Genomic DNA, 23945 nt, shown 5'->3' on the forward strand with positions numbered 1-23945 from the left:
TCGCCAAAAGTACCCTATGGCGACAAAATATGGCTTTCGTCGCCATAAGCTTTGTCGCACAAACTTTCACTAAAAATTTTGGCGGTGAAATTCCCGCTTATTTCTCAAAACTTTTCGCGACAAAATGTAATTTTCGTCGCCAAAAGTACCCTATGGCAACGAATTTAAGGTTTCGTCATCAAAAGCTTTGAATAAAAAATCTCATTTCATTCAAAACTTTTGGTGACCAATTGAAATTTAGTCATCATAGGGTACTTTTGGCAACCAAATGTAATTTTGGTAGCCAGAAGTACCCTATGACGACCAAATTTTGATTGGTCGCCAAAAGTTTTGAATAAAAAATTTTTTTATTAAAAACTTTTGGCGACCAATTAAAATTTGGTCGTCATAGGATACTTTTGGCGACGAAAATTACATTTGGTCGCCAAAAGTACCCTATGACGACCAAATTTTAATTGGTCGCCAAAAGTTTTGTCTAAAAAATTTCAAAGTAGACAGAATTTTTGGCGACGAATGAAAATTTTGTCGCCAAAAGTATCCTATGGCGACCAAATTTTAATTGGTCGCTAAAAATTCCGTCGCCAAAAAATAAAATTCTTAAGAAGCCAAATAATACAAAATGCTTCCCAACAATGGGACAAAGCAAAATATGTAGAGGCATTATTTTGAAATAAAAGTTTAGAGAGAGAGAAAATTATTTTGAGAAAAAAGTTAGAGATAGAGAAATTTTAGAGGGAGAAAATGTTAGAAACAGATATATAGAGAGAAAATATTAATTAGAAACTTAGAGGAGGAGAGAAATGTTTAAAAGAGAAAAGTTAGATAAAAGAGAAGTTATATAGACAGAACCAAAGAGTAAAATTTAGTAAAAGATGTGTTCTGAAAAGAAATATAAATTAAAAAGAAAAAGATTATAGTGAGAAAATTTATACTGAAAAAGCTAAAGGAAGAAAGAGAAAAAATTGTATTTTTTATTTTCAGTTTCTTCACATGTGTTTAAGAGCATATTTGAAAATTAAATCTCAATTTAAATTGTTGAACGTGTTTAGTAATATATTTGTAAACTAGTAATAATTACCAATTAGTTTAATTTAAAATAATATTAATTAAAGACTCATTTGATAATGGTTTCTATTTTTGGTTTTTAGTTTTTAGTTTTTTTAATTTTATGTTTGACAACTATTTTTTGTTTTTTGTTTTATTTGGTAAGCATTTTTTGTTTTCTGTTTTTTAAAAATTAGCAAATTGGAAATATATATTGAGAGGAAAAATTCTATGGAATTGACAATAATGTGCGGCGAGAGTGGCGAGAGTAAAAATACAGTCTCTCATTCTTGTGCTTGTAAAAATTTTAGTCCACCATCTCCATTTCGTTCTTTGATTTGGAAATAGAGATCTAAGTTAAAGAATCAAATGGACCTTTAACATCTTTGTTATAAATTATTTATAATTATTATTTAACAATATAATATCTCACTTGTTTTAATTTTAACAAAAATGAATTGAGTTTATAATATGAAACAATATATTTATCAAAATTTTTATCTATTTTTAATGTTTAAAATCTGAAAGCACTAGAAACATAAAAAATGTTGTTTTCGGTATTTCCACGATTTGTTAAAGGCATATTTATTGTCCAAGATTAAGTGAATCTGAAAACAATAAAGATGGTAAATCAAACAGACCTTAAAGACCCATTTTATAACCATTTTGTTTTATGTTTTTTGGTTTTTAGTTTTTGAAAAACATGGGTGTTCGATAACCAATTCAATTTTCTATTTTTTGTTTTTCAAAAATAAAAATACAAAAAAAAGAAAGTAGTTTTTATAAACTAACTTCTATTCTTCAAAATCTATTTTTTTCTCCTCATACAAAACTTTTTTTTATTTGACATATTTACCTCTAACAAATTTCTTTCCCACCAACTCTTTTCTCCATAAATATCTCCTAAAAAATCTATTTTTCTCCCTCTAAAATTTTAATATTTTAAATATTTATCGTTGTTTCTCTCTCTCTCAATTTTTCATCTCTAAGTAGGTTTATTTTCTTTCTTTTTTCTAACATATCAACCTCATTTCTTTCTCTAAAAATTTAATATTTTCTCAAACTTTTCTCTCTCTAAAATTGCATCACTTTTCTTTTTCTTCTTAATCTATTTTCCATCTGAAAATTATAAATTTTCTTTCACTATAACATTTATTTCTCTTTGTATTTATTTATTTTCTCGAAAAAGTAAATTTCGAATTTTGTTTTTATATCTAAATTTTTTTGGTTTTTATCTCTAAATTTTTCCTCTCAACTTTACCCTTTTACTATAAAATTTAATTTTTCTTTCACTATTTTTTTTCTAAATCTTTTTCTTCATCTCTCTAAAATTTATATTTCAAAAGTTTATTTTCATATTCTCTAAACTTATATTTTTATGTAACTACATTAGGGATGGACAAACACGATTGGATCCGCACTTTAAAAATAGGAAATGCATGTCCCGACGCGGTTTCCGTTTCCATTTTATTAATAATTAATATATATTTTATTGACATATTTACTAAATTGTGAATAAAGTATTAAAATATTTTTAAAATTCATTATTTATAGTAGTAAATAATAATTCTAAAAATAATTAATATATTTATTACACTTTTTTAATTTTTTAAATTCTAAAAATAATTAAAATTAATTATAAAATTGGTAATTTTTCTCACTAATATTCTCGTCCCCAAATAAGATTCTTTAACCTAGATCTCGATTCTCGAACCAAAGAACGGGGTGGAGACGGGGGACTAAAAATGTTTACGAGCACGAGAATGGAAGTGAACATCTATCCTCACTCCCATCTCCTACCATTATCATCTCTATTCTACATAGAATTTTATCTCTCTAATATATATTGTCAATTTTCCAACTTTTAAAAAATAGAAAACTAAAAATAGATACAAACATATTTGGTATTCTATTTTTTAAAACAAAAAACAATTATCAAAGTTTTTATTTTTTAAGAAAAAAATTAAAAATTAAAAACACAAAATAGCAAAAACAAAAACATAAATGATTATCAAATAGCCCTATATTTCGTCCAGTGTAGATGAGGGGCAAAAATGCGATAACATTATTGTTTTCATTCTATTGATACATATATGTAATATTATTAGGGCGTGTGATAAAGCTGTAAATGTTAAGTTTATTTGGTATAATTATGTAGTTTATACTTAAGGGGCCGTTTATTTTTGGAGATGTAGATGTTCGCCGAAATTTTAGATGTCCGAAATTTAAGATAAATGCGTTTGTTTTGTAGGAAGATTTATAAGGTTAATTATTCGTGCGTAAATTTATGTAATCTTCCAAAAATATCCTTAAGAATATTGATATAATTTATACATTAATTCAATATAATTTGTATTTATATTGAATTTGTTTTTATTAATTTAGTATCTTTTTTATATGTTATTTTTTACGACGAATTATTTCATATTATATAAGATTTTTTTAGAAAAATATTAAATATAAATTTCATTTTCAAATATAATATTAAAAACACAATTATATAATTGATGTTACATAAAATAAAGTTTCTTTTAATGACATACTAAAATTCAAAAAATAAAATAAATTTAAATACAGATAATTAAATGCAGATAATAAGAAAATAGAAAATTTAAATGTAAAAAAAATAATGAAAAAAATTTAAATGCTGAAAACTAAAATTTTTGTCAAATAATTTTGAAAATACAAAATTGTGTTGTTTTCCAAATTTTGTTGGGATTCTTTTTATATTGTGTTTTAAAAAAATCATTCAAACAACTTTTTCAAATTTTTTTTAAACAAAAATTCTTTTTAAATTTTCGATCAAAAATGAAACAAAAAAATAAAAAATAAAAGTATTTTCCAATGATGAAAATAAATAAGACATTGATCTTTCAATTGGATGTTTCGATGTATTGATATAAATTTATGAAATAAAATATTAAAATTTAATAGAAGACACAATAAAAAAAAACGTGTAAAGATGGAACATAAAGCAAAATGAAGAAAATAGTAAGAAATGTAATATGAAAATAAATAGCTAATATTGAAGAATGATGCAGATGATTGAAAAAGATTGAGAGTAGATTTTGAGAGTTTCTTTTCTTGAAGAGAAGAATGAGACGGCTAGGATAAAAGGAAAATATTGCTAGTTTAGGTTTAAAGGTAAATTTGATCATTTGATAATGTCTGATGTGAGGAAATCTTAGAATGATTACCATAATCCAAACACGTTAATTCAAATGTTCATGGGATGGACATCTTAGATTACCACCAAACAAACGAGACCTAGATCTTCTTCCTAAAGAGATTCGATTAGGAACTATTATATGTCCAAGGTCTAATATTGAAATAATTTTCAGAGGTTTTCCTTGACTTTATCCGTGTCAACAAACAATTCTAAATGCCTCGACTTTTTTAGAACAGGTCCGTGTCAAATAGTAATGATTCAAAGCACCTCTTTTTACACTATTTCGAAAACCTAATGACTCAATCGTATGGATATGTAAAATACAAGATTTCCAATCCTAGCAGGAAAGGGAAACGGATACTCAATTTAAAGTGAGTAAACAGAATTCCATACTCGATCTCATAGATACATATAGAATTCTATGGAAAGTCGTATTTGATGAAAGTCGTATATACGGCTTGGAGGGAGATCTTTCATATCTTTCGAGATCCACCCTACAATATGGGGTCAAAAAGCCAAAATCAAATTTGAGGTACTGCAGAAGAAAAAATTGCAAAATACGTGTGAAAGAGAAAATAAAATCAAATATTATAAGAAAATAGGAAATTTTGAAAAACAGAAATCTATATTAAAAATAATACTTTTTTTTTTCTTTTGAAATTTACTTATAATTTAAAAAACGTTAGTAAGAAATTGAAAACTTGATCGAAAATATATAAAATAACTAATTAAATCAGGTTTCAAACTCTATTTTTTCATAAATTAAAAACTAAAAACAAAATTACTATTCAAGCATGTCTTAACAAATTTAATTCACAAAAATACGATAAAAATTTTGCTAGATTTCAAAAATGAAAAATAGACTTTAAAAAACAAAGAAATTATAAGTAAGCAATCTTAATTTTTAAAAAATCACAAAGTTAGATCAAAATTGAGTTTTATTTATTTCTTTTTGAGTTGGCCAGTGATTTTTAGCTCAATTAAGAATACAACAGTCTTTTATGCAAAGAAATATCATAAAATGTAACTCTAAAAATACATATATTGGAAGAAGTACAAATATGTATAGGGAATTTTGGATATTCTACCTTTGCGGGAAAAAAAAAATCATTTCATTTGAAATTGAAGGCCGCCCAGGGATTGGTGACAAGTGTTCCAATCTTATAATGGATTTGGCATGCGTGGTAAAAAGCACTGAACAAAAACTTTAAAATTTAATGGTACCATGTCCAAAATTTCGGCAACGGCGCAGGGATTTTCCAATCGGGGATGAGTTCCCAGGAACCCATCTTATATATATAGAGAATTATAAATATTTTAATTCTTTCAAAAATACAAACTTTCTTTTATAGAATAGTGTAAAATTTAATTAAATACAATTACAATACTTTAAAAAATTTAAAAAAAAAAAACAAAACGTATTTATAGAAAAGACTCGGGGAGACCTCTCTTCATCCCCCACCCTGTCCCGCCAAGAACCCCAATTAGGATCCCCAATTTGACCCTGTCCTAATAAACCGAAGATTCTCCGACCCAATCGGATCGAGTACTTGCAGGTCCCACAGATTTTTTTGCCATTTCAGTACTTTTATAAGAAGTAGTTGAGTAGAGTATTTTTCTCTTAAAAGTGTTTCATTTGAAAGAAAGCATAACCTTCAAAAATGACTACAAACTCATTCTATCATACTCCATGTTTAACCGCATAAACAACAGTTTGAATTCAACTAAACAACACAGAAATCTGTTTCTTACCCGAAGTATCTTTCAGCTTAAACTTGGAAGAAGTCTCACAGCAGTCATAAAAACAATGGATCGATTTTAACCATCTCATTCTCAAGTAGGATAAAATGTAAAAAAAGTTCACTTTTTATACAAATTTTACTTGTAGGAAAATGGTAAGAGTTACACCTTCCGTTATGAGGTTTCTTCCTTCACAAATGTGGGACAAAAATCCACCTCCAAGGCATCATCAAATTGCCTTGCTCCTGTGTGCTACCAACTGATGATATAGGTAAGGAGAGGAAAATACACAAGATAACAAATTAGAGGGCGGGAATTGGGAAGGACATGAAATGTTCTCATCACTATTTCCTAGTAGTGTACTAGAAGCACTAAATGCAATCAACAGTCAATTCTGCTTTAGCTCATTTTTGTCCCTGTACTTTTAAATTTTTGTTTATTTTAATTCTCTGTACTCTCAAAATAAATGTCCGTTTCGTCCCCTGTACTTTCAAAATAAATGTCCGTTTTGGTCCCCATACTTTCAAAATTAATATCTGTTTTGATCTTTATACTTTCAAAATAAATGTTGTTTTGGTCCCTCTACTCTAAAAAAGTGACCATTTTGGTCTCTTCATTTTTCATTTTTATATCATTTATTTGAATCAAACTCTAACATGATATTTCATTTACTAAATTTCTTGAGATGTAATCCTACTTGTGCAATAATAAATGATTTCTATTATGTATAAAATTTATGCTAAAAAATATAAATGATTTCTATTATGTATAAAATTTATGCTAAAAATTTACAAATAGAGACTAAAAAGGGTCCCTTTTTAAAAGTACTGGGATTAAAACAGATATAGTGAAAGTACAAATTTAGGGACTAAAATGAACCAAAGTTGGATGTATAAGGACCAAAATAGTACTTAAAACATTTTTATACATAAAAATAACAAAATAATGAAAGCCTTATAAGAAATCAGAGTATCTGTATGAGAATGTTTAGAGAAACAAACATTTTTGAAGAGTATCAATTAATTTCGTTACAAAATAAATAAAAGGAATGTGAGGTACTGACTACTGAGACGCCCTTGCCTCCCTTTTTTGAAAAGTGCGCCTGAAAACACTGGTTCTAATACTCCCCGAGTAAATATTTTGATAAAGGAACGTAAGATTCATTTCATCAGTCAGAAAAACATGTAGGATCATGTCAAGCTCATTATAGTTGCCATAATATATGACCATAAACCATATTATTAAACAGTCGACATATTTAGATAATATTTCAAGCAACCTCATACCTAAATAACGAGCTTCATGAAGAATTAATCATTGGCCTGCTACAAAGAAAAAGAAAATGATGTGAGGAAAAGGAAAGACAGTATCTTGTTCTAAATCACTAAGCAAGAATGAATATAGTCTGATGTGTTCTCTTTGCAGAAAGAATGAAGAAGAATATGATAGGAGTATGCTTTACAGAAGATCAAAAAACAAACTTCTGAGGATTGCATTGATTAAAGATTGAGTATTTAGTGGCCCAAATGTGTAAAATGCAGTTTTCTTTGAATCCCTGCTGGACTTGCATTGAAATAAGAAACTTGGTTATTCAAAAAAAGAAATTACTGTACACCATATGGCAGGTAGTTCGTGAGGTTTGAACTCTCAAACTTTTGCCATAACTATTTAGCTTCCTCACACGAAGTTTGCACAATTTGTTACTAATAGATTTACAAAAGTGGACCTCAGTAACATAAATGCTCTCTACTCCCTGTAACTACCAGATTCACCTCTCACCCTTTTCCTAGTGTAAGTCGGATGAATAGGGGGTGCTTAATCCTATCAGTAACCCTGTTCAAAATTTCACCTTGTCCTGTTAAAAGTACACATACAATAGGGTTATAGACCATGTCCCCAACCCACTAACTAACATCTTTTCATGGACCAGATTCAAAGGCATTCCTCATTGTTGGGGTTGCAATGGTGCATTCTTTATTGGAAGACATGTAAGGATTTGAGTCGTATCCTTTAGTGTAATCATCTTGGAGTGGTTCGTTCTCTCATTTGATTTGGGACTGTTTTTTGGAGACTATTGGGGTTTGTTTGGTCTGTAACATGAATAGTCTAGATTCAATCTCCTTCCAGGATAAGAGCAGTGTTCTCTATAGTGCTGGTTTTTATATATATTATGGAGTATTTGGAGTGAGAGAAACAACATAATCTTGAGAGGACAGAGACGTTTTGGGCTGGTAGGTTTGGTCTTTGGTTAGATTTAAAGCCTCTCTTTGGTCGTTTATCACTAAATATTCTTTGTAATTATTTTTTAGGTCTTATTCTTTTACAAAATTGGAGCCCTTTCAACATTGAGAAAACTAGATTTCTAGATTTAAAAAAATTGTTGTTTGCATTCCTTTTCACAATTTGCTTTGTCCTAAAGAGTTGGAATTTCAGGCCATCAAAAGGGCAGCATCCCTTCCTATAATAACCAATCACTGAGAAAATTGGGAAGGTTGTTTGTATCTAATAAAGGGGAAGGGGGTTTGTCATACATCAACTATAACGTTAGTTTTCTGGTTTAAATTGTTTTAGTTTTTTAAATACTTAACTAGTAGTTAATTCCTTTATAAATTGAGTTTAATATCTATACTTCGAATCAAAATAAACTACTTTGGAATAAAGTTCTTGGAGAATTCTCTCCTTGGTAGTTTAAGCTACACCGTGAAGTGTTAAACCATTATTCTGCCCAAAGCACCCATTTTGCCAAAGTTTTTGGCTTCACTACAGCAAAACAGTACAAATACTTCCAGGAAACAATTAACGACCTCAATTTGTCCATCTGATTACAAGTCAGGTGGTATATAGTATTACGCTTAAGGTTCCATCTATTTAAATTCCACCCAAAAGGTGCCCACAAAGATCTTGTCCCCATCTAGTAAAATAGACTTGGGGACCCCATGCAACTTGATAATCCCCTTAAGAAATTGATATCAGCTAGATAATCCTTGAATAATGGAAATGAAGGTCAAAATAATGTTGGTTGGGAATTTGGATAATGCATGAAGCAACCTTGTTCTCTATGCTAAGGTGATACTATGTCAAAATCATCAAGAGCAACTTATCAACACTCACCAATGACTGCTCCACTGGGGGAAACACAAACTATTTAATCTATACGGATCCAAACTTTCTCCCCATCAAATGAGACCTCCATTTTTGTATAGATAATAGAATGGTCATCAATTCTTTTACGTAGACAGACTTCTATCTGACTTGATTAGTAAGGATTTGGCTGAAATATGCTAATAGTCAGTTATCCTGCTTTAAAACCACTACTATCCCACATCGCATCAATTTCAACCAGACTCCTTAAAGCTTGGTGTCATAATGGCCGTTTTAAAACGAACAAAGGACTTCTCTGTTGTCTAACTCCAAGAAAACTGGTCTTCCTTCCATTGGTCTGTTAGGCACCAAGGGCAAGAAATATCATTATACCCTCTCACAAACTTGACAGTATCCTCTTAATCCCAAAAAAAAATCACATAATTTCCTGCAAGGAAGCTGGTACAAACCAAGCGGTCATAGATTCGATTTTACAAGCACACGCTTGAATTCAGCAAGAAAGAACTTAAATGTGTAAATACCATATTCTGACAGTTCACTGAAAATGGTTGAGAATCCAGTCAAGCATCTTCACAAAATACAAATCATTTCTCCATCGCCTAATTTGTACCATTAATGATCTAACACCAGCCTCTATCATTGCAATACTCCAATAATTACAGTTGTTTTCCCTTTTCTATACAGTAGTAAACCACCCATCCTCATCTCTCCCATATAATTCTAGGAACCACTTGGAGCCAAACTGATTGAATTCTTTAAAACAACTGCTATCGAAACTTAAAGAATCACCAAACCCCTTCATTGACGTTTCACGAAACATTAATGAACAATAGTAAGCCCTTCAGCAATTCAAGTGACAGGTCTCAATTGCTTAAAAATTAAAAATAATTAAAAGGAGATAAAAGAACCTTGCCTCGATGATTTAGTTTTGTTTTTCTACATTCACGCTTTCACCGGGTGTTCAAATTGTCTAAAGTCCTTTTGAAAAGTTTAACATTTCTAATATCCTCCATGAAAACCGTTAATATCTACCAGAGCAAGAACTGATACAAAGCAGAGGAAAATGGAGGTCCAATGATCCTATATCTTTCCAATGATCCTATATCTTTGTCCAATGTTGAAAGGTAAGAATGCTCGTTTCTCCTGACATCAAGAAGTTTTCCACATACATTTACATTACTCACCGAGTATTCTTAATAATCGACCCATGTAAAAGAGATCATCTCATTATCTAAAGTTCAATTCCAGAGCTAATGAAAATGGTATACGCACATTGCACATGGAAGAAACAAAAAAAGAGCTACGTATTCACGTTTAAGCTCCACTATTAACACAACAAGAGAAATACCTCAGCAGATGAAACCGAATTCCGGTTCCGAACTGACTCCAGATTCGAGATTCTAGCTTCCAGGGCGTCAAAATTCCGCTCCATCTGTATCAACGGGAGGGAAAAAAACAACAAGAACAACATAAAAACCAACCTTCGTCGAAGGGAAGAAACACGAAACAAATTCTGGGTTAAAACAAAACTTGCATCAGAGGAAAGTGCAGATCGATAGGCCAATAGATCTTTCCAAACGAATTGCGAAATGGAAGCAGCCGCGGCCCCAAATCCAACGCTGAACCAAAACAATCGAGTTCTCAACATTTTCGTTGTTCTTGCCGCTTTCTTCCAGAACGAACCGCACAAGCTTCGTAGTCCTTGGCCAGGTTTCGGAGAAATAAAAGTTCTTGATTTTAGTTTTAGAGTTTTTCTTAGTCTTAAACGAATTTATATTAAATTTTTCATTCACTTACTCTGAGACTGTAATTACATAAAAGATTAAAATTATTCAATATATAAAATTTATACTTTTGTTACAGATTCGTCCATTTATCATTATATTTATGTTTACACCTAAATATTAGTTATTTTTTGAAATTTAAGATTAATTATTTAAAAGGTTACATTTTAAATCACTTCCCAGAAATAAAATTTACCAAATCCCAAAATACTACCCAAATCTCCAAAATTCTCCATTGCAAATTTTCAAAAAAACTCTCCTCCTTTCGTCGTTTCTTCTTCCGGTCTCATTTGCCGTCCTTCCACATACATCATTGTTTCCGTCCATTCGAGCTTCTTTTTCGTCACTGGAGTAGACCGTTATAGCTTCTTCTTCGTCGCCGACTACGATACACTCTGTTTATCCCAAGGTTTGTTTAGTCGCCGACCGGAAGGCCATAGCAAATCCATCGTAAATCAGTGTGGCATCGAATCTATTCGTTTGTCGCGGGTGGTTAACGGATCTTTGTAGAGAACGTTGTCATATGCGAAGGCCATTATTATCATATTGTAAGTTTGATGAAGAAATACACGGCTTTTTCTTAGTCCATATTATGAAATATTCAAATATGATTTGAGTGGTGCGAAATTTAGGTGTGAATTCTTCCACATACATGCGGATATAATATATATCTACAACTAAGTACCATTTTGGTAATTATAGGAACTCAATAGTCGGATATATTTTATATTTATCATAGGTTTATTGTGTTGAATTGCATTTGTTAGGTTAATGTTAATAATAGCAATTCATAATAATGAAACATGTGCTATGGTGTCTAAATGGATAGAATAGGCTAATGTTATATGCGGATATAATATATATCTACACTATATAAGTTTATACGAGATTGAAACTTCAATAGTTAAAGATTATATCCGAATATATTTTATATCTATTATTAAATACCAAATTGCAAGATGCAATTCAATTCTGTTGCTTTTTATTGCTGCTGAAAACTTTTGATATTATACTTCTTAATATCATTAAATCGTTGGTAAATCGTCCATATATTTTTCAACTATTTTGAATTTGAAATCATGGTAAATCTATACATTAATTAATTTAGAAATTGAAATCATGATAATCTTTTTGTAATTAATTTCAATAATTATAAGATTATGTCTACAATTTAGGAATTTGAATCTTCTAGATTTCAACCAAAAAAAAATTAACAAATAATAAATATAAATACAATAAATAAAGTAAAATCAATATTATAAAAAAATCCTACACCATAAATCTAAAAGTGTAAAATTGGAAAATTTTAGACATTTGTGAGAGTTTTTAAAACAGCCCTCCAAAGACATTAATTCAATTTTATATGTTCATAGATTCGATATAGATAAATCAATAGTGTTGAAAAAAATTGACAGATACACAAAAACATCAATAGAATATAATTAAGATAGGCACAATATTAATAATAAGAATTTTTAATTTATTTAGAAATTGTGATATACTTATTTGTTAATTTGATTTTTTTATTTTTATTTTTATGGTTTAGAAATATTCATATAGGTAGACATTGACATTTCTGTTGGTAGAGTGGAAAGATTTGAACTCATGACCTCTTGGTCAAAGATAGGTGTCAATTTTTTTTTTTTTTATCGAAGACAAAGTGTCAACAATCGTTAAGCTAAGCTCATGCTGGTGTTGATATTAACGTTTTAAACATTGGTTTAAGTTTCCGTCGCATAAAAAAATATTGAATTTAGAGGAGAAATCAATTTTTAGCCATGAATCCAAGTACGGTTTAGTGGATTAGGTGTTTAATCTTATAATGAAAAACAAAAAGAACAATAGAGGGGAAGGAAGAAATATTGTATGAACAAACAACTTTATATATTAAATTGGGAATTATTACAAGTATTTATAATAAAAAGTAAAAACCTACCAATACTAAATCACTAATTAGGTCTTTACCGTCAATATGACCTTAACTCAGCAATAATTGGTACTTGTCTCTTATCAAGAAGTCGTCAACTCGAATTCCTCGCGTAATCGTATTAAAAATAAATTAAAAAAATCAAGTCATTACCCTTTAAATTCTCTCTCACCAACCTCACTACTCTGCGAAGCCACCAGCCTAATTATATGGAAACACTAACAAGTAAATTAATACATATTTGCATTAATTTTTAGCAAATCTCTTATTTTCGTGATTGTGAACAAATTTAACCTTAGACTTGGACGAATGTTACAAGTTTTATTCAACTTTTGTTAATTTCACTCATTAACTTTTGTAAAGGTAAAATTGTCCGTAGACAAACCAATCCTAATTAATTAAAATCAATACCAAATTAAATCCGTCAATACACATCCACCATACAAATTAAAATAATAATAAAATAATAACTCCATTGTGTTTTTCTCCGAGTGCAATCAATTTTTGTAGCAAATATATATTTTATAATCCATTTTTTATCTCTAAACTTGAAAGGTGATACATCAAAAGAAAAATGGATTTTTCCCCCTTTTATTTATCTTTTGTGAAAATATGATTTTTTATTTTAGGTCACTTGTAAATATAGCAAAAAATTAGTATTTAATTACGGTAACTAATTTTTTAATTTGCAAAATATAGCAAAAACAAAAGCTAGCCCTAGTGAAAGAAATAAAAAAGTCGATTATACTCGTCGCGTTAATATACCTAAAATGAAGTACATCATTGATATATGTAATTGATATATTTTACATTAGATATATTAGTTATATCAGTGATATAGTTTATATTTGGTATAGGTAACTAGTAGTATATAATGTATAACAAATATATCAACAATGGAGAATTTAATGTTACCACGAGTCATTTCTGCAAGGGGCTTTAATGTTAATGGGAGTCATTTTTACAAGAACAATACTTCAGGAGCAACAGTAAGGATTCTTCACACATAGGAGTGAGAAATGTTTGTATAGAAAAAAAAGAGAGAGAAATGTATAATATGAAAGAGAGATATTTCTTTTTTTTTTAAAAAAATGAATACCTGTCGAAAATTTAGCAATGAGTCTGAAAAAATAAAAAATAAATAAAAGATATATGAGAGTGGAAATTCGAACTCCTGGCATTTTAATGAGAGTGGAAATTCGAACTCCTGACATTTTGGATTCTTTATTGTTACTTGTTTGGGGGTAAACATACCCGAAACACGTGGAGGACCTTTATTTGTGTTGAAGAAACCAAATAAGAAGGATTGATTAGGTCAACCTCGGTCCTGCCGAGGTGGCCGGGTTTGCCGTTATAAAAACAATGGGCACCAAGGTTCGACCTGACTGGGGTCCGATCTACTCGGAACCCGACAGGTCCGATATGAGAAAACAGACATATAACCACCGGTCGTGTGAACTGTTGGATCCATTACCTATAAATAGAGGATTTCATTTCATGCTCAGGTAGGGAATCTCACCTCGAACTAAATAAGGAGTCCGATCTATACTGACTTGAGTGTCGGAGTGCTTACCCTCTTGTGCAAGTCCACTCTGTTGTGTTGTTCAGGTCGGAACCGGAGACCGGGTTCGTGTTTGATTCCTGAAGAACCGTTATGCAAATTCCTGCATAAACATTTGGCGCCGTTTGTGGGGACATCTTAAGTCATCCCGATCTAGAAAATATACGCAAAAATGGTGCATCCAGCAAACTCTGCCAATACGGCAGAGCGGAGGGGTGTGAACGCTGATAATGGCACTCAGCGAGACCTCGACGCAAGAGTAGTCGAGGATCAGGTCCGAGCAGGGCAAGAGGGAGATCTGCCGCGCAGATCTGCTCGCCATGCGAACCAATAGTTACCCCCTGCTCATCCGAAACCCTCAAAGGCCAACCGAGGCCGAGGAGGGACCTCAAGAAAGGCCTCCCAAAGGGCCAACCAGGCAGTAGACCCTGAAGCTTTGTCTACTCTCCAGCGCGAGTTGGATGATATGCGTCATCGATTGCGCACAATGGAAGAAATGTACACTGAGGCAACGCGTGCTAACCGAACTGCGTCTCCCTCTAGGGTCCCGGGCGCACCTAGTGAAAAGGGAGCCTCATCCATCCAACCTGGCGACCGCGAGCCTATTCCCAACGTTGAAGGAGTGGATTATAGCTTGCGGGACAACGATCTGAGAAAACATCTCACTGAAAAGAAGAAGAGGACATCTCGGGAGCCGGAAGACTCTCCTTCCTACTCCCGAGAGTTCTCGAACTCGAACCTAAAGGCTCAGTCAAAATACAAGAATCTGATGCCAGAAGCTGTGATAACTAGAGAAGAGTTCAACCTGATGAAGCACAAGCTCGATGAGCAAGTCGAGGCGCTTAAGACTAGGTGCGAGAAGAAAGAATGTTCGTTGGACGATGGCGACTTGGGAGAATCGCCATTCACCCTGGACATCCTGGAGGCTCCAATCCCTCCGAAGTTCAAAACTCCCGCGATGAAGCCTTATGATGGGTCTAAGGATCCAAAAGACTATGTTGAGGTCTTCGAGGGCCTCATGGACTTTCAAGCGGCAACAGATGCGATCAAATGCCGCGCCTTCCAGATCGCGCTCACCGGTAGCGCGCGCCTGTGATACCGGAGACTGCCGGCCAGGTCGATCTCGACCTACTCCCAGCTGAGGAAGGAGTTCATCAGTCAGTTCTCCTCTCAGCATTATGACAGAAAGACAGCGACTCACCTTGCCACCATCAGGCAGAAGGAAGGAGAGACGCTAAAAGAATATGTCACAAGGTTCCAAGAGGAGCAGCTGAAGGTCGTGCACTGCTCCGACGATTCGGCCATGTGCTACTTCCTCACTGGCCTGGCCGATGAGACCTTAACTATAAAACTTGGAGAGAAAGCTCCAACCACCTTCGCCAAAGTATTACAGAAGGCGAAAAAAGTCATTGATGGACAGGAGCTCCTCCGAACCAAAACTGGCCGACCTGAGAAGCGGATCGACCAGAAGAAATTAAGTCAGGAGACGAAGAGGCCTAATGTCAGGTCCAAAGATAAGGGACCATTCTCCTCCAGTAGCAGAACAGAGTACCGTAGATCAGAGAGCGGCCCCACCCGGAGCTGACCTTACGAACGTTATACCCCGACCACCATCCCAATCTCAAAAATACTTACAAATATTGAGGAGAGCGGGATGGAAAAGCTCCTCAAGAGACCTGAGAAGCTCCGAGGGGACCCAGAAAAGCGCAACAAAGATAAATACTACCGTTTTCATCGTGATCACGGCCATAACACAACAAGCTGCTGGGAGCTGAAGCACCAGATTGAAGACCTCATTCAAGATGGCTACTTCAAAAAGTTCGTAGGAAAACCGAGGTCTAACTCGGTCGAAAAGAAAGAAGAGAGGAAGCGTTCAAGAACGCCGCCTCGAAGAGAGGACCAACCTGCGGTCATCAACACTATTTCCGGGGGCCCAAATGGGGGCCAGTCCGGAAATAAAAGGAAGGAGCTAGCTCGCAAGGCCAGGCACGAGGTATGTATCATCAGGGAGCAGAGACCTACTTGCTCCATCACCTTTGGCGATACCGATCTGGAGGGGGTACACTTGCCCCATAACGATGCACTGGTGATCGCCCCTCTGATCGATCATGTCCTGGTCAGGAGAGTGTTGATAGATGGAGGCGCGTCTGCCAACATCTTGTCCCTCCCAATATATCTTGCCTTGGGTTGGACCAGGTCTCAGTTGAAGAAAAGTCCAACACCTTTGGTTGGATTTTTTGGAGAATCGGTCTCCCCTTAAAGGTGTATCGATCTGCCAGTCACGATTGGACATGATGCTACCCAAGTAACGCAGATGGCTGAGTTCGTGGTGATCGACGGCAAGTCGGCCTACAACGCCATCTTCGGGAGACCCATCATCCACTCATTCCGGGTCGTCCCCTCCACACTGCATCAGGTCCTGAAGTACTCAACCCCTGATGGAGTGGGCACGGTCCGAGGTGAGCAAAAGACCTCACGAGAATGCTATTCATCCGCGCTTAAAGGGTCGTCTGTATGCACCCTGGAAGAGCAGACCAATCGTGGCAAGCTGCAAGGGTCCGAGACAGACCTACCCAAGGAAGGCAAAAGGCAATTCTCCCCGCCAACAGAAGAGCTCGAGCTTGTTCCTTTACTTAGCCCTGAAAAACAAGTAAGCATAGGAACCAAGCTGGGGGCCACTGACAGGGAAGAACTGATCAATTTCCTCAGGTCTAACTCGGACGTCTTCGCATGGTCTCACGAGGATATGTCTGGCATTGAACCGAAGATCATGGTTCATCGCCTCAACATAGACCCATCATTCCGACCTGTAAAGCAAAAAAGAAGACCTGTAAATAAGGAGAGGAGTGATGTAATTGTTGAGGAAGTAAACAAACTCTTAAAAGCTGAATATATACGAGAAATTTTGTATCCTGAGTGGCTCTCTAACGTTGTATAAGTTAAAAAATCCAACGGGAAGTGGAGGATGTGCGTGGACTTTACAAATCTAAATAAGGCGTGCCCAAAAGATTGCTTCCCCCTTCCAACGATCGACTAGCTCGTGGACGCAACAGCCGGGCACGAGCTGCTCACCTTCATGGATGCCTACTCCGGATACAACCAAATTAAAATGCACTTGCCAGACCAAGATCACACCGCGTTCATAACAGACTAAGGTCTGTACTGCTACAAGGTGATGCATTTTGGCCTAAAGAATGCGGGCGCGACCTACCAAAGGATGGTGAACAAAATGTTCGCCAAGCAGATCGGTCGGAATATGGAAGTATATGTGGACGACATGCTTGTCAAGAGCAAGCAGTCAAAGTCGCATCTTTCCGATCTGACCGAAGCCTTTGGAGTGCTACGCAAGTATCAAATGAAGCTCAATCCGACCAAGTGTGCCTTTGGAGTCTCCTCGGGAAAGTTCCTTGGTTTTATGGTAAATAACCGGGGGATCGAAGCTAACCCAGAGAAGATAAAGGCCGTGCTCGAGATGGAGGCGCCCAAGACTCTAAAACAGCTGCAGTGCCTTAATGGCAGGATTGCAGCCTTGAATAGGTTCGTGTCAAGATCAACGGACAAATGCCTTCCTTTCTTCAAAGTTCTTAGGAAGAAGGGACAGTTCGAATGGACGGAAGAGTGTGAGCAAGCGCTAGGGCAGTAAAAAGACTATCTCTACTCGGCACCTCTACTCGCAAAGCCATTGCCAGGGAAAAAGCTCCATTTGTACCTGGCGGTATCTGCTAGCGCCGTCAGCTCGGCACTGGTCAAGCAGGAGGGTGCGAGCCAAAGCCCCGTTTATTACACCAGTAAGGCCATGACTGAGGTCGAGACCAGATATCCCCAAATGGAGAAGTTGGCCCTCGCTTTAGTCACCTCGGCCCGAAGACTTAGGCCGTACTTCCAAGCGCACACGATCGTAGTACTCACAAACCTACCCCTGAAGAGTATCTTCCTTAAGCCTGAAACATCAGGGCGTCTGATGAAGTGGGCATTAGAGTTGAGCGAGTACGACATCCAGTTCGAGCCCAGAACCGCGTTGAAAGGGCAAGCAGTGGCAGATTTTATCGCAGAGCTCACTCCACCACCTCAGTCGGCCAAGTCCGACCTCTCGTGGACGATCTACGTTGATGGATCTTCTAACGAGAGGGGGTGCGGGGCAGGAATCCTCTTGCTCGCACCAGGAGGTGAGTGATTCGAATATGCTCTGCGGTTCAACTTTCGGACGTCAAATAATGAGGCCGAGTATGCAGTACTTCTAGCAGGCCTGCACGTTGCCAAAGGGCTGGGGGCCAACCACATTAAGGTCTTCAGTGACTCCCAGCTAATCGTGAATCAGATTAAGGAGGAGTACCAAACAAAGGACCCCCGAATGGAAAAATATCTAAGCAAGGTCAGATCGTACCTCGCTCATTTCGGGACTTACGAGGTAAGTCAAGTTCCAAGGTCTGAGAACTCTAATGCGGACGCCTTGGCCAAATTGGCATCAGCATATGAGACCGACCTGACTAGATCAGTCCCGGTCGAGATCTTGGACACTCCTTCAATCTTGGAGCCAGATGTAATGGAGGTTGATACTCCATCACCCACTTGGATGGACCCGATCGTGGAGTTCATCAAAGGAAACCCACCGCAAGATCCGAAGGAGCAAAAGAAGATGGTGCGAAGAGCAGCTCGGTTCACACTCCGAGAAGGAATGTTGTACCGACGTGGCTTCTCCCTGCCTCTCCTCAAGTGTGTGACTCCCGAAGAAGACCTTTACATTCTTAGGGAAGTTCATGAAGGGGTGTGTGGAAACCACTCTGGCGCCAGGTCATTGTCGGCCAAGGTGGTTCGACAAGGGTACTATTGGCCCAGTGTCGAGCAGGATGCAAAGCAGTTTGTGAAAGCTTGTGACAACTGCCAGCGTTTCGCAAACATTATCCATCAACCTCCCGAACTGCTCACCCTCATTTCGGCCCCTTGGCCATTTGTGCAGTGGGGGGTAGACATCATATGACCTTTTCCTCTGAGCAAAGGACAAACAAAGTTCGTCGTTGTCGCTGTGGACTACTACACTAACTAGGCCGAATCCGAGGCACTATCCCACATCACAGAGTCCAGGGTCACGTCGTTCATATGGACAAACATTGTGTGCCGCTTTGGCATACCAAATGCTATCGTGACAGACAACGGAAAACAGTTTGACAATGCAAAGTTCAAGGACTTCTGCAGAAAACTGGGTATAACCCACCTCAGCTCGTCCCCTGCGCATCCAAAAGCGAATGGGCAGGTTGAAGCAGTAAACAAGATCATAAAGCGAGGACTCAAGCTAAGGTTGGACTCCAGAAAGGGAAGATGGGCCGAGGAGCTACCTGAAGTTCTGTGGTCATATCGAACCACCCTAAGGGAGTCAACTGGTGAAACTCCGTTCTCGCTAGCCTTTGGCTCCGAAGCCATGGTACCAGTAGAGATCGGCATACCAACAGACAGGGTAGAACAGTACGAGCCAACAAAGAACGAAGAAGAGCTACTCCTTAACCTGGACTTATTGGAAGAAAAAAGGGAATTGGCTTAGCTGCGCTTAGCAGAGTATCAGAACAGAATGACCAGACATTACAATGCTCGGGTTCGACCTCGAAGCTTCCAGGTTGGACATTTGGTCTTAAGAAAAATTCAGAGTCATGTTGGCACCCTCGACCCAAGTTGGGAGGGACCATTCGAAGTTAAAGGCATAGTCCGACCTGGAACTTATATGATGGCCGATCTGGAGGGAAAAATGCTTGCGCATCCATGGAACGCGGAGCAATTGAAGCGCTATTACCCCTGAAATGTCAAAATAATCCTAAAAGGGGCTTGTAAAAATTTTCAAGGGGCGGAACTTTTAATAAATGGAGTGATTTAATTTCATAACTCCGAGTTCGATCAGAAATTAAATGGGGGCTGCGGACTCCCATAAGACTTAAAATTGATCAAATTCGATCCTCAAAACCCACGGGTTCGAGGTACGATGTCAAAATCAATTACGAGCCAAAATTCAATCCTTTGAACGCTTAAGTTAAAGGTGCGATGTTGAAGGTTCAGGAAAGTCAATCATTTAAACCCACGGGTTCGAGGTACGACGTAGAAAGTTCAAATTGCACAAGATTATCTTTCGGACTTCCGAGTTCGAGGAGAAATATCAAAAGATTAAGAAAATAAACTCTCAAATTCAAACCTTAGGAAAGAGGTGTGATGTGAAAAGAGTTATCTTGCAATCCTTTAAACTTATGAGTTAGAGGTGCGAGATGAGTTTGTTCATTCATAAGTTCCGACTTACAAAAGCAAGTTTAAAAAGATTCTTAAAGGAAAAAGCAGTAAAAGAACAGACAAAAATGGAGAAATAGAAGTTTCATTGATTAAAGGGACAGAGCCAAGGCTTATATACCTTGCAGCTCTGCCCAAGGACTTACAAAAGAAATAGAAAGAGAGAAGGAAAAAGAGCATCAGCTACTTCCGAGGTGGGAGGACAGCTCGCCCTGGGAGCCCAGAAGGTTGACCTCCTGGGATCCACCCTGCTCTGAAGGAGCCTCCTCTTGAGTTGTGCCGACCTCGGTTGGCTCTTGGCTTGGGGCATCCTCTCCCTCCATGTCGGAGTAGTCAGAGTCCAGCTCCCTGACGTACTTGTCCACCAGGGATTGGGGGCCATGAGTACCATTAGGCCCAGAAGCCCACTTCTCAGAATACTTCTTCTTGAGATCGCCGAGATCGATCTGAAGATGAGGCATGTCGGCAGCAATGCCCTTCATCAGGAACTTGAAGCCGGCGTCGCTGAAGTCCTTGGCAAACCCATCAAAGTCTGGGTGTTGCCTGAACGACTCCTCCAGCAGAGCTCCATTGGAGAGGCGCTCCTTCAGCTCTTTGAGCTCGGCTGTGAGGCGCCCAATAGAGGCATCCTTCTCCTCAAGGACTTGGGCGAGATCGTCCTTCTCCTTCAGGAGTTGGAATTTCTCCTTCTCCACCCCCTTGGTGATCGCATGGGCTGCTCGGAGGTGGGCCTTGTGCTTCACACCCTCCTTCTTCAGAAGTTCGGCCTTGGCATCCACCTCGGCCCTTAAAACGTCCACCTCGCCTTGGGCCTTTAGCAGTTCGCCCTTCAACGTGGTGGCAGCCTCCAAGGCAGCAGATGAGTTCTCCCTCTCCTTTGCTGCCACAGCCTCCCTTCCATCCAGCTCGGCCTTGACCATGATAGCGGAATGGATGGAAGCGACAAACGCTTGCGAAAGTCAAGGGACACAATGGTTAAGATCAAGCTGTAAATTGAGAAAAAAATAATAATAAGCGCAGATGCAAAGCAGATCTTACCTCGGCAGCGTTGTCAATGGCCCTCTGCAGTACGGACCCAGGATCGCTCACGAACTTGGATGCTCTCCTCAGGCAGCAGTCCAAGCACGTGGCAGAGATGCGGGACACCTGGTCCTTCACCCCTGAGCTTGTCGGCTCCATCCTGAACCGCATTCTCACGTCGGATGTTCCCCCCATCCGAGCTGCGGGGTCATCCACCAGATCAGCATGGCTCATAGGCAGAGTCCCACGAGCCTCAGCCTACGAGGAGGAGGAGGTCTTCTTCTTCTTTCTTCTCCTCAAAGGAGACTCTCCCCTCACCTCGTTCAGGGGAGATACATCAAGCGCCTCGGACTCCTCCCTTGGACGCTTCTCTTCAGATCGACCCCCAGACAAGTCTAGTTCGATCACGGGGGTGGGGACTGCAGAGGATGGCCCAGAGTTACCCTGAGCCTCAGTCCGTGGCACCGTAGGCGTCACTGGTTCAGTGCTCACCACGGTCTTGAGGGCGTGAGCACAGCCCTTGGACTTGCGCTTCACACTTCCAATGAATCCGCACACCATTGCTGCAAAATAAACAAGCATAAAGTTAGAGATCAAAGGAAAGAAACAATTGAGATTGAGATCGAACGCGACTTACCGAGCTCGGAGTTTGGCCTCGAAGCTTCAATTGGACGAACTAAAGGATTGTAGTCCAATAGCCCTGATTCTAGCAGCAGCTTGTCGGTGACCAAGGTCCCGATCTTCCGGCCCCTTGGGAAGTTGTCCTTGTAGAATTTAAGGGTGTCGAAGGTGGCTTGAGCGAGCTCGGGAATCGGCTTGATCGATACTGCACAAAATAAACAAAAGTTCGAGTTAGATGTGAATATCAAGAAATGAAAAGAAAAAAAAAACTCCATACCTAGGTTCCCAAACCTAGCAGGCACGTCAAAGAAGGGACGACCTGATTCGTCCTTTGCCAACCACTCTCCAGAGGCAAAGAACCCACTTGCCTACCCATCCTTTGATGGAGGTCGGCCCCTTGACTATACCACCTGCGCCCTTCCTTGCGCACATATAGTACCGACCTGGTTTTTTGGCTATCCTCTTGGCCTCAAAACACCCAAGAAGCTGGTCAACACTTAGCAGCTCGGCCTCATCCTCGTCCCGAGCTCGCAACCAAAAAAGAATGGCTAAAGCAAAAATGACACCCCACCCATTGGGGGCCACTTGAGCAGGAGCCAGTCCAGTTCGGTTTAAGAACTCCTGGGCGAAAGGATGAAGGGGAAGCCTGAGGCCGTACTCAAACATCTTTAGATAAAGAGTGACCCATCCCTCTGGGGGATTGTCAGCTCTTTCCCCTTCCTCTGGGATCCTAAGAAGGATATCGTTTGGAATTTTAAACCCCCCTACGGAGGGGTCCAAGATAGTGCTCGGGCATCCTAGAAGGGTACTCTAGACCCTGGCCCGAGGTGGAGGTATCATTGTCCTCTCCGTCATCAGAGAACCTAAAGTTCTCTATTTCTTCCAGCTCGGACTCTAACCTGCGAGCTAAGACCTCCCCAGAGTCACTTGGTTTGGGGGGCGAACTACTTATCGCCCACACTACCCAGGCTATCACTACTGGAGGGGGAAGACAAGAAAACTATCATGTTTGAAAGAAGAGTAAAAGCAAGGAAAGCGACTGACCTAGAGAAAGGGTTCGAGCTGGTTTCAGATCGAACTCCAGAAATTCAAGAAACGTAAGGTTTGACCTGAAGTTTTGGGACTATTTATAGCTGATCGGAAAAACCTCTGTGCCGTACACGTGTAAGCAACGAGCGGCTGGGATCTTCTCGAGATACGCAACAGCGAAAAGCTTGAGTGCTCCGACAACCTGGCAGGTCGAAACATCTTCCTCAACGGTCATATTCCTTCTACAAATGAAAAGTCACCACGTGTCCGAAATAAATTCGAATGAACTTCTCTGTCAGATCGAGATCGAACCTGACAGAGAGGAGGCCAATGTTTGGAGGTAAACATACCCGAGACACGTGGAGGACCCTTATTTGTGTTGAAGAAACCAAATAATAAGGATTGATTAGGTCAACCTCGGCCCTGCCAAGGTGGCCGGGTTTGCCGTTATAAAACAATGGGCACCAAGGTTCGACTTGACTGGGGTCCGATCTGCTCGGAACCCGACAGGTTCGATATGAGAAAACAGACATATAACCGCCGGTCGTGTGAACTGTCAGATCCATTACTTATACATAGAGGACTTCATTTCACGCTCAGGTAGGGAATCTCACCTCGAACTAAATAAGGAGTCTGATCTATACTGACTTGAGCGTCGGAGTGCTTACCCTCTTGTGCAGGTCC

The 23945-nt window shown here is 38.0% G+C and overlaps 4 protein-coding genes across 5 annotated transcripts; 2 read left to right on the forward strand and 2 right to left on the reverse strand.

The window, feature by feature from the left end:
• Positions 1–5955: 5955 nt before the first annotated feature.
• LOC111013471 (fanconi anemia group D2 protein) lies at positions 5956–10794 on the reverse strand. 2 transcript variants are annotated; one of them, XM_022287923.2, is made up of 4 exons: positions 10590–10794; positions 10404–10487; positions 7240–7275; positions 5956–6212 (listed from the first exon to the last, which is right to left on the reverse strand). In XM_022287923.2, the coding sequence occupies exons 1-3, from the start codon at positions 10701–10703 to the stop codon at positions 7264–7266; spliced, it is 210 nt and encodes a 69-aa protein (XP_022143615.1). In that variant the 5' UTR covers positions 10704–10794; the 3' UTR covers positions 5956–6212; positions 7240–7263. The 2 variants fall into 2 exon arrangements, with proteins under 2 accessions (XP_022143615.1, XP_022143614.1); XM_022287922.2 differs by having other exon boundaries at positions 7240–7278.
• A 2910-nt stretch (positions 10795–13704) lies between these two features.
• LOC148208899 (uncharacterized) lies at positions 13705–22390 on the reverse strand. Its single transcript, XM_088117183.1, has 3 exons — positions 22249–22390; positions 21630–22174; positions 13705–21540 (listed from the first exon to the last, which is right to left on the reverse strand). The coding sequence occupies exon 3, from the start codon at positions 21509–21511 to the stop codon at positions 20771–20773; it is 741 nt and encodes a 246-aa protein (XP_087973309.1). The 5' UTR covers positions 21512–21540; positions 21630–22174; positions 22249–22390; the 3' UTR covers positions 13705–20770.
• Positions 15982–16587, forward strand: LOC148208900 (uncharacterized). The gene has a single exon (XM_088117049.1). It carries the CDS (start codon positions 15982–15984, stop codon positions 16585–16587), a length of 606 nt encoding a protein of 201 aa, XP_087973175.1.
• On the forward strand, positions 18437–19305 carry LOC148208901 (uncharacterized). Its single transcript, XM_088117050.1, has 3 exons — positions 18437–18493; positions 18646–19134; positions 19285–19305. Exons 1-3 carry the CDS (start codon positions 18437–18439, stop codon positions 19303–19305), a joined length of 567 nt encoding a protein of 188 aa, XP_087973176.1.
• Positions 22391–23945: the final 1555 nt, after the last annotated feature.

This window comes from Momordica charantia (assembly GCF_013281855.1).
Source record: "Momordica charantia cultivar OHB3-1 chromosome 9 unlocalized genomic scaffold, Mcharantia_2.0 BLBB01000009.1, whole genome shotgun sequence".
In the NCBI taxonomy this organism is placed as follows: domain Eukaryota; kingdom Viridiplantae; phylum Streptophyta; class Magnoliopsida; order Cucurbitales; family Cucurbitaceae; genus Momordica; species Momordica charantia.

Excerpts from the sequence above, each read along its gene's own strand:
- LOC148208899 (XM_088117183.1), bottom strand. The coding sequence starts at position 21,511 with ATGGTCAAGGCCGAGCTGGATGGAAGGGAGGCTGTGGCAGCAAAGGAG.
- LOC148208901 (XM_088117050.1), top strand. The coding sequence starts at position 18,437 with ATGGATCTTCTAACGAGAGGGGGTGCGGGGCAGGAATCCTCTTGCTCG. Across the intron at positions 18,494-18,645 it reads CCTCTTGCTCGCACCAGGAG|ATTAAGGAGGAGTACCAAAC; the intron begins GTGAGTGATTCG and ends ATCGTGAATCAG. Across the intron at positions 19,135-19,284 it reads CCAGGTCATTGTCGGCCAAG|TGGGGGGTAGACATCATATG; the intron begins GTGGTTCGACAA and ends CCATTTGTGCAG.
- LOC111013471 (XM_022287922.2), bottom strand. The coding sequence starts at position 10,703 with ATGTTGAGAACTCGATTGTTTTGGTTCAGCGTTGGATTTGGGGCCGCG. Across the intron at positions 10,488-10,589 it reads GATCTGCACTTTCCTCTGAT|ATGGAGCGGAATTTTGACGC; the intron begins GCAAGTTTTGTT and ends CCGTTGATACAG.
- LOC148208900 (XM_088117049.1), top strand. The coding sequence starts at position 15,982 with ATGGAAAAGCTCCTCAAGAGACCTGAGAAGCTCCGAGGGGACCCAGAA.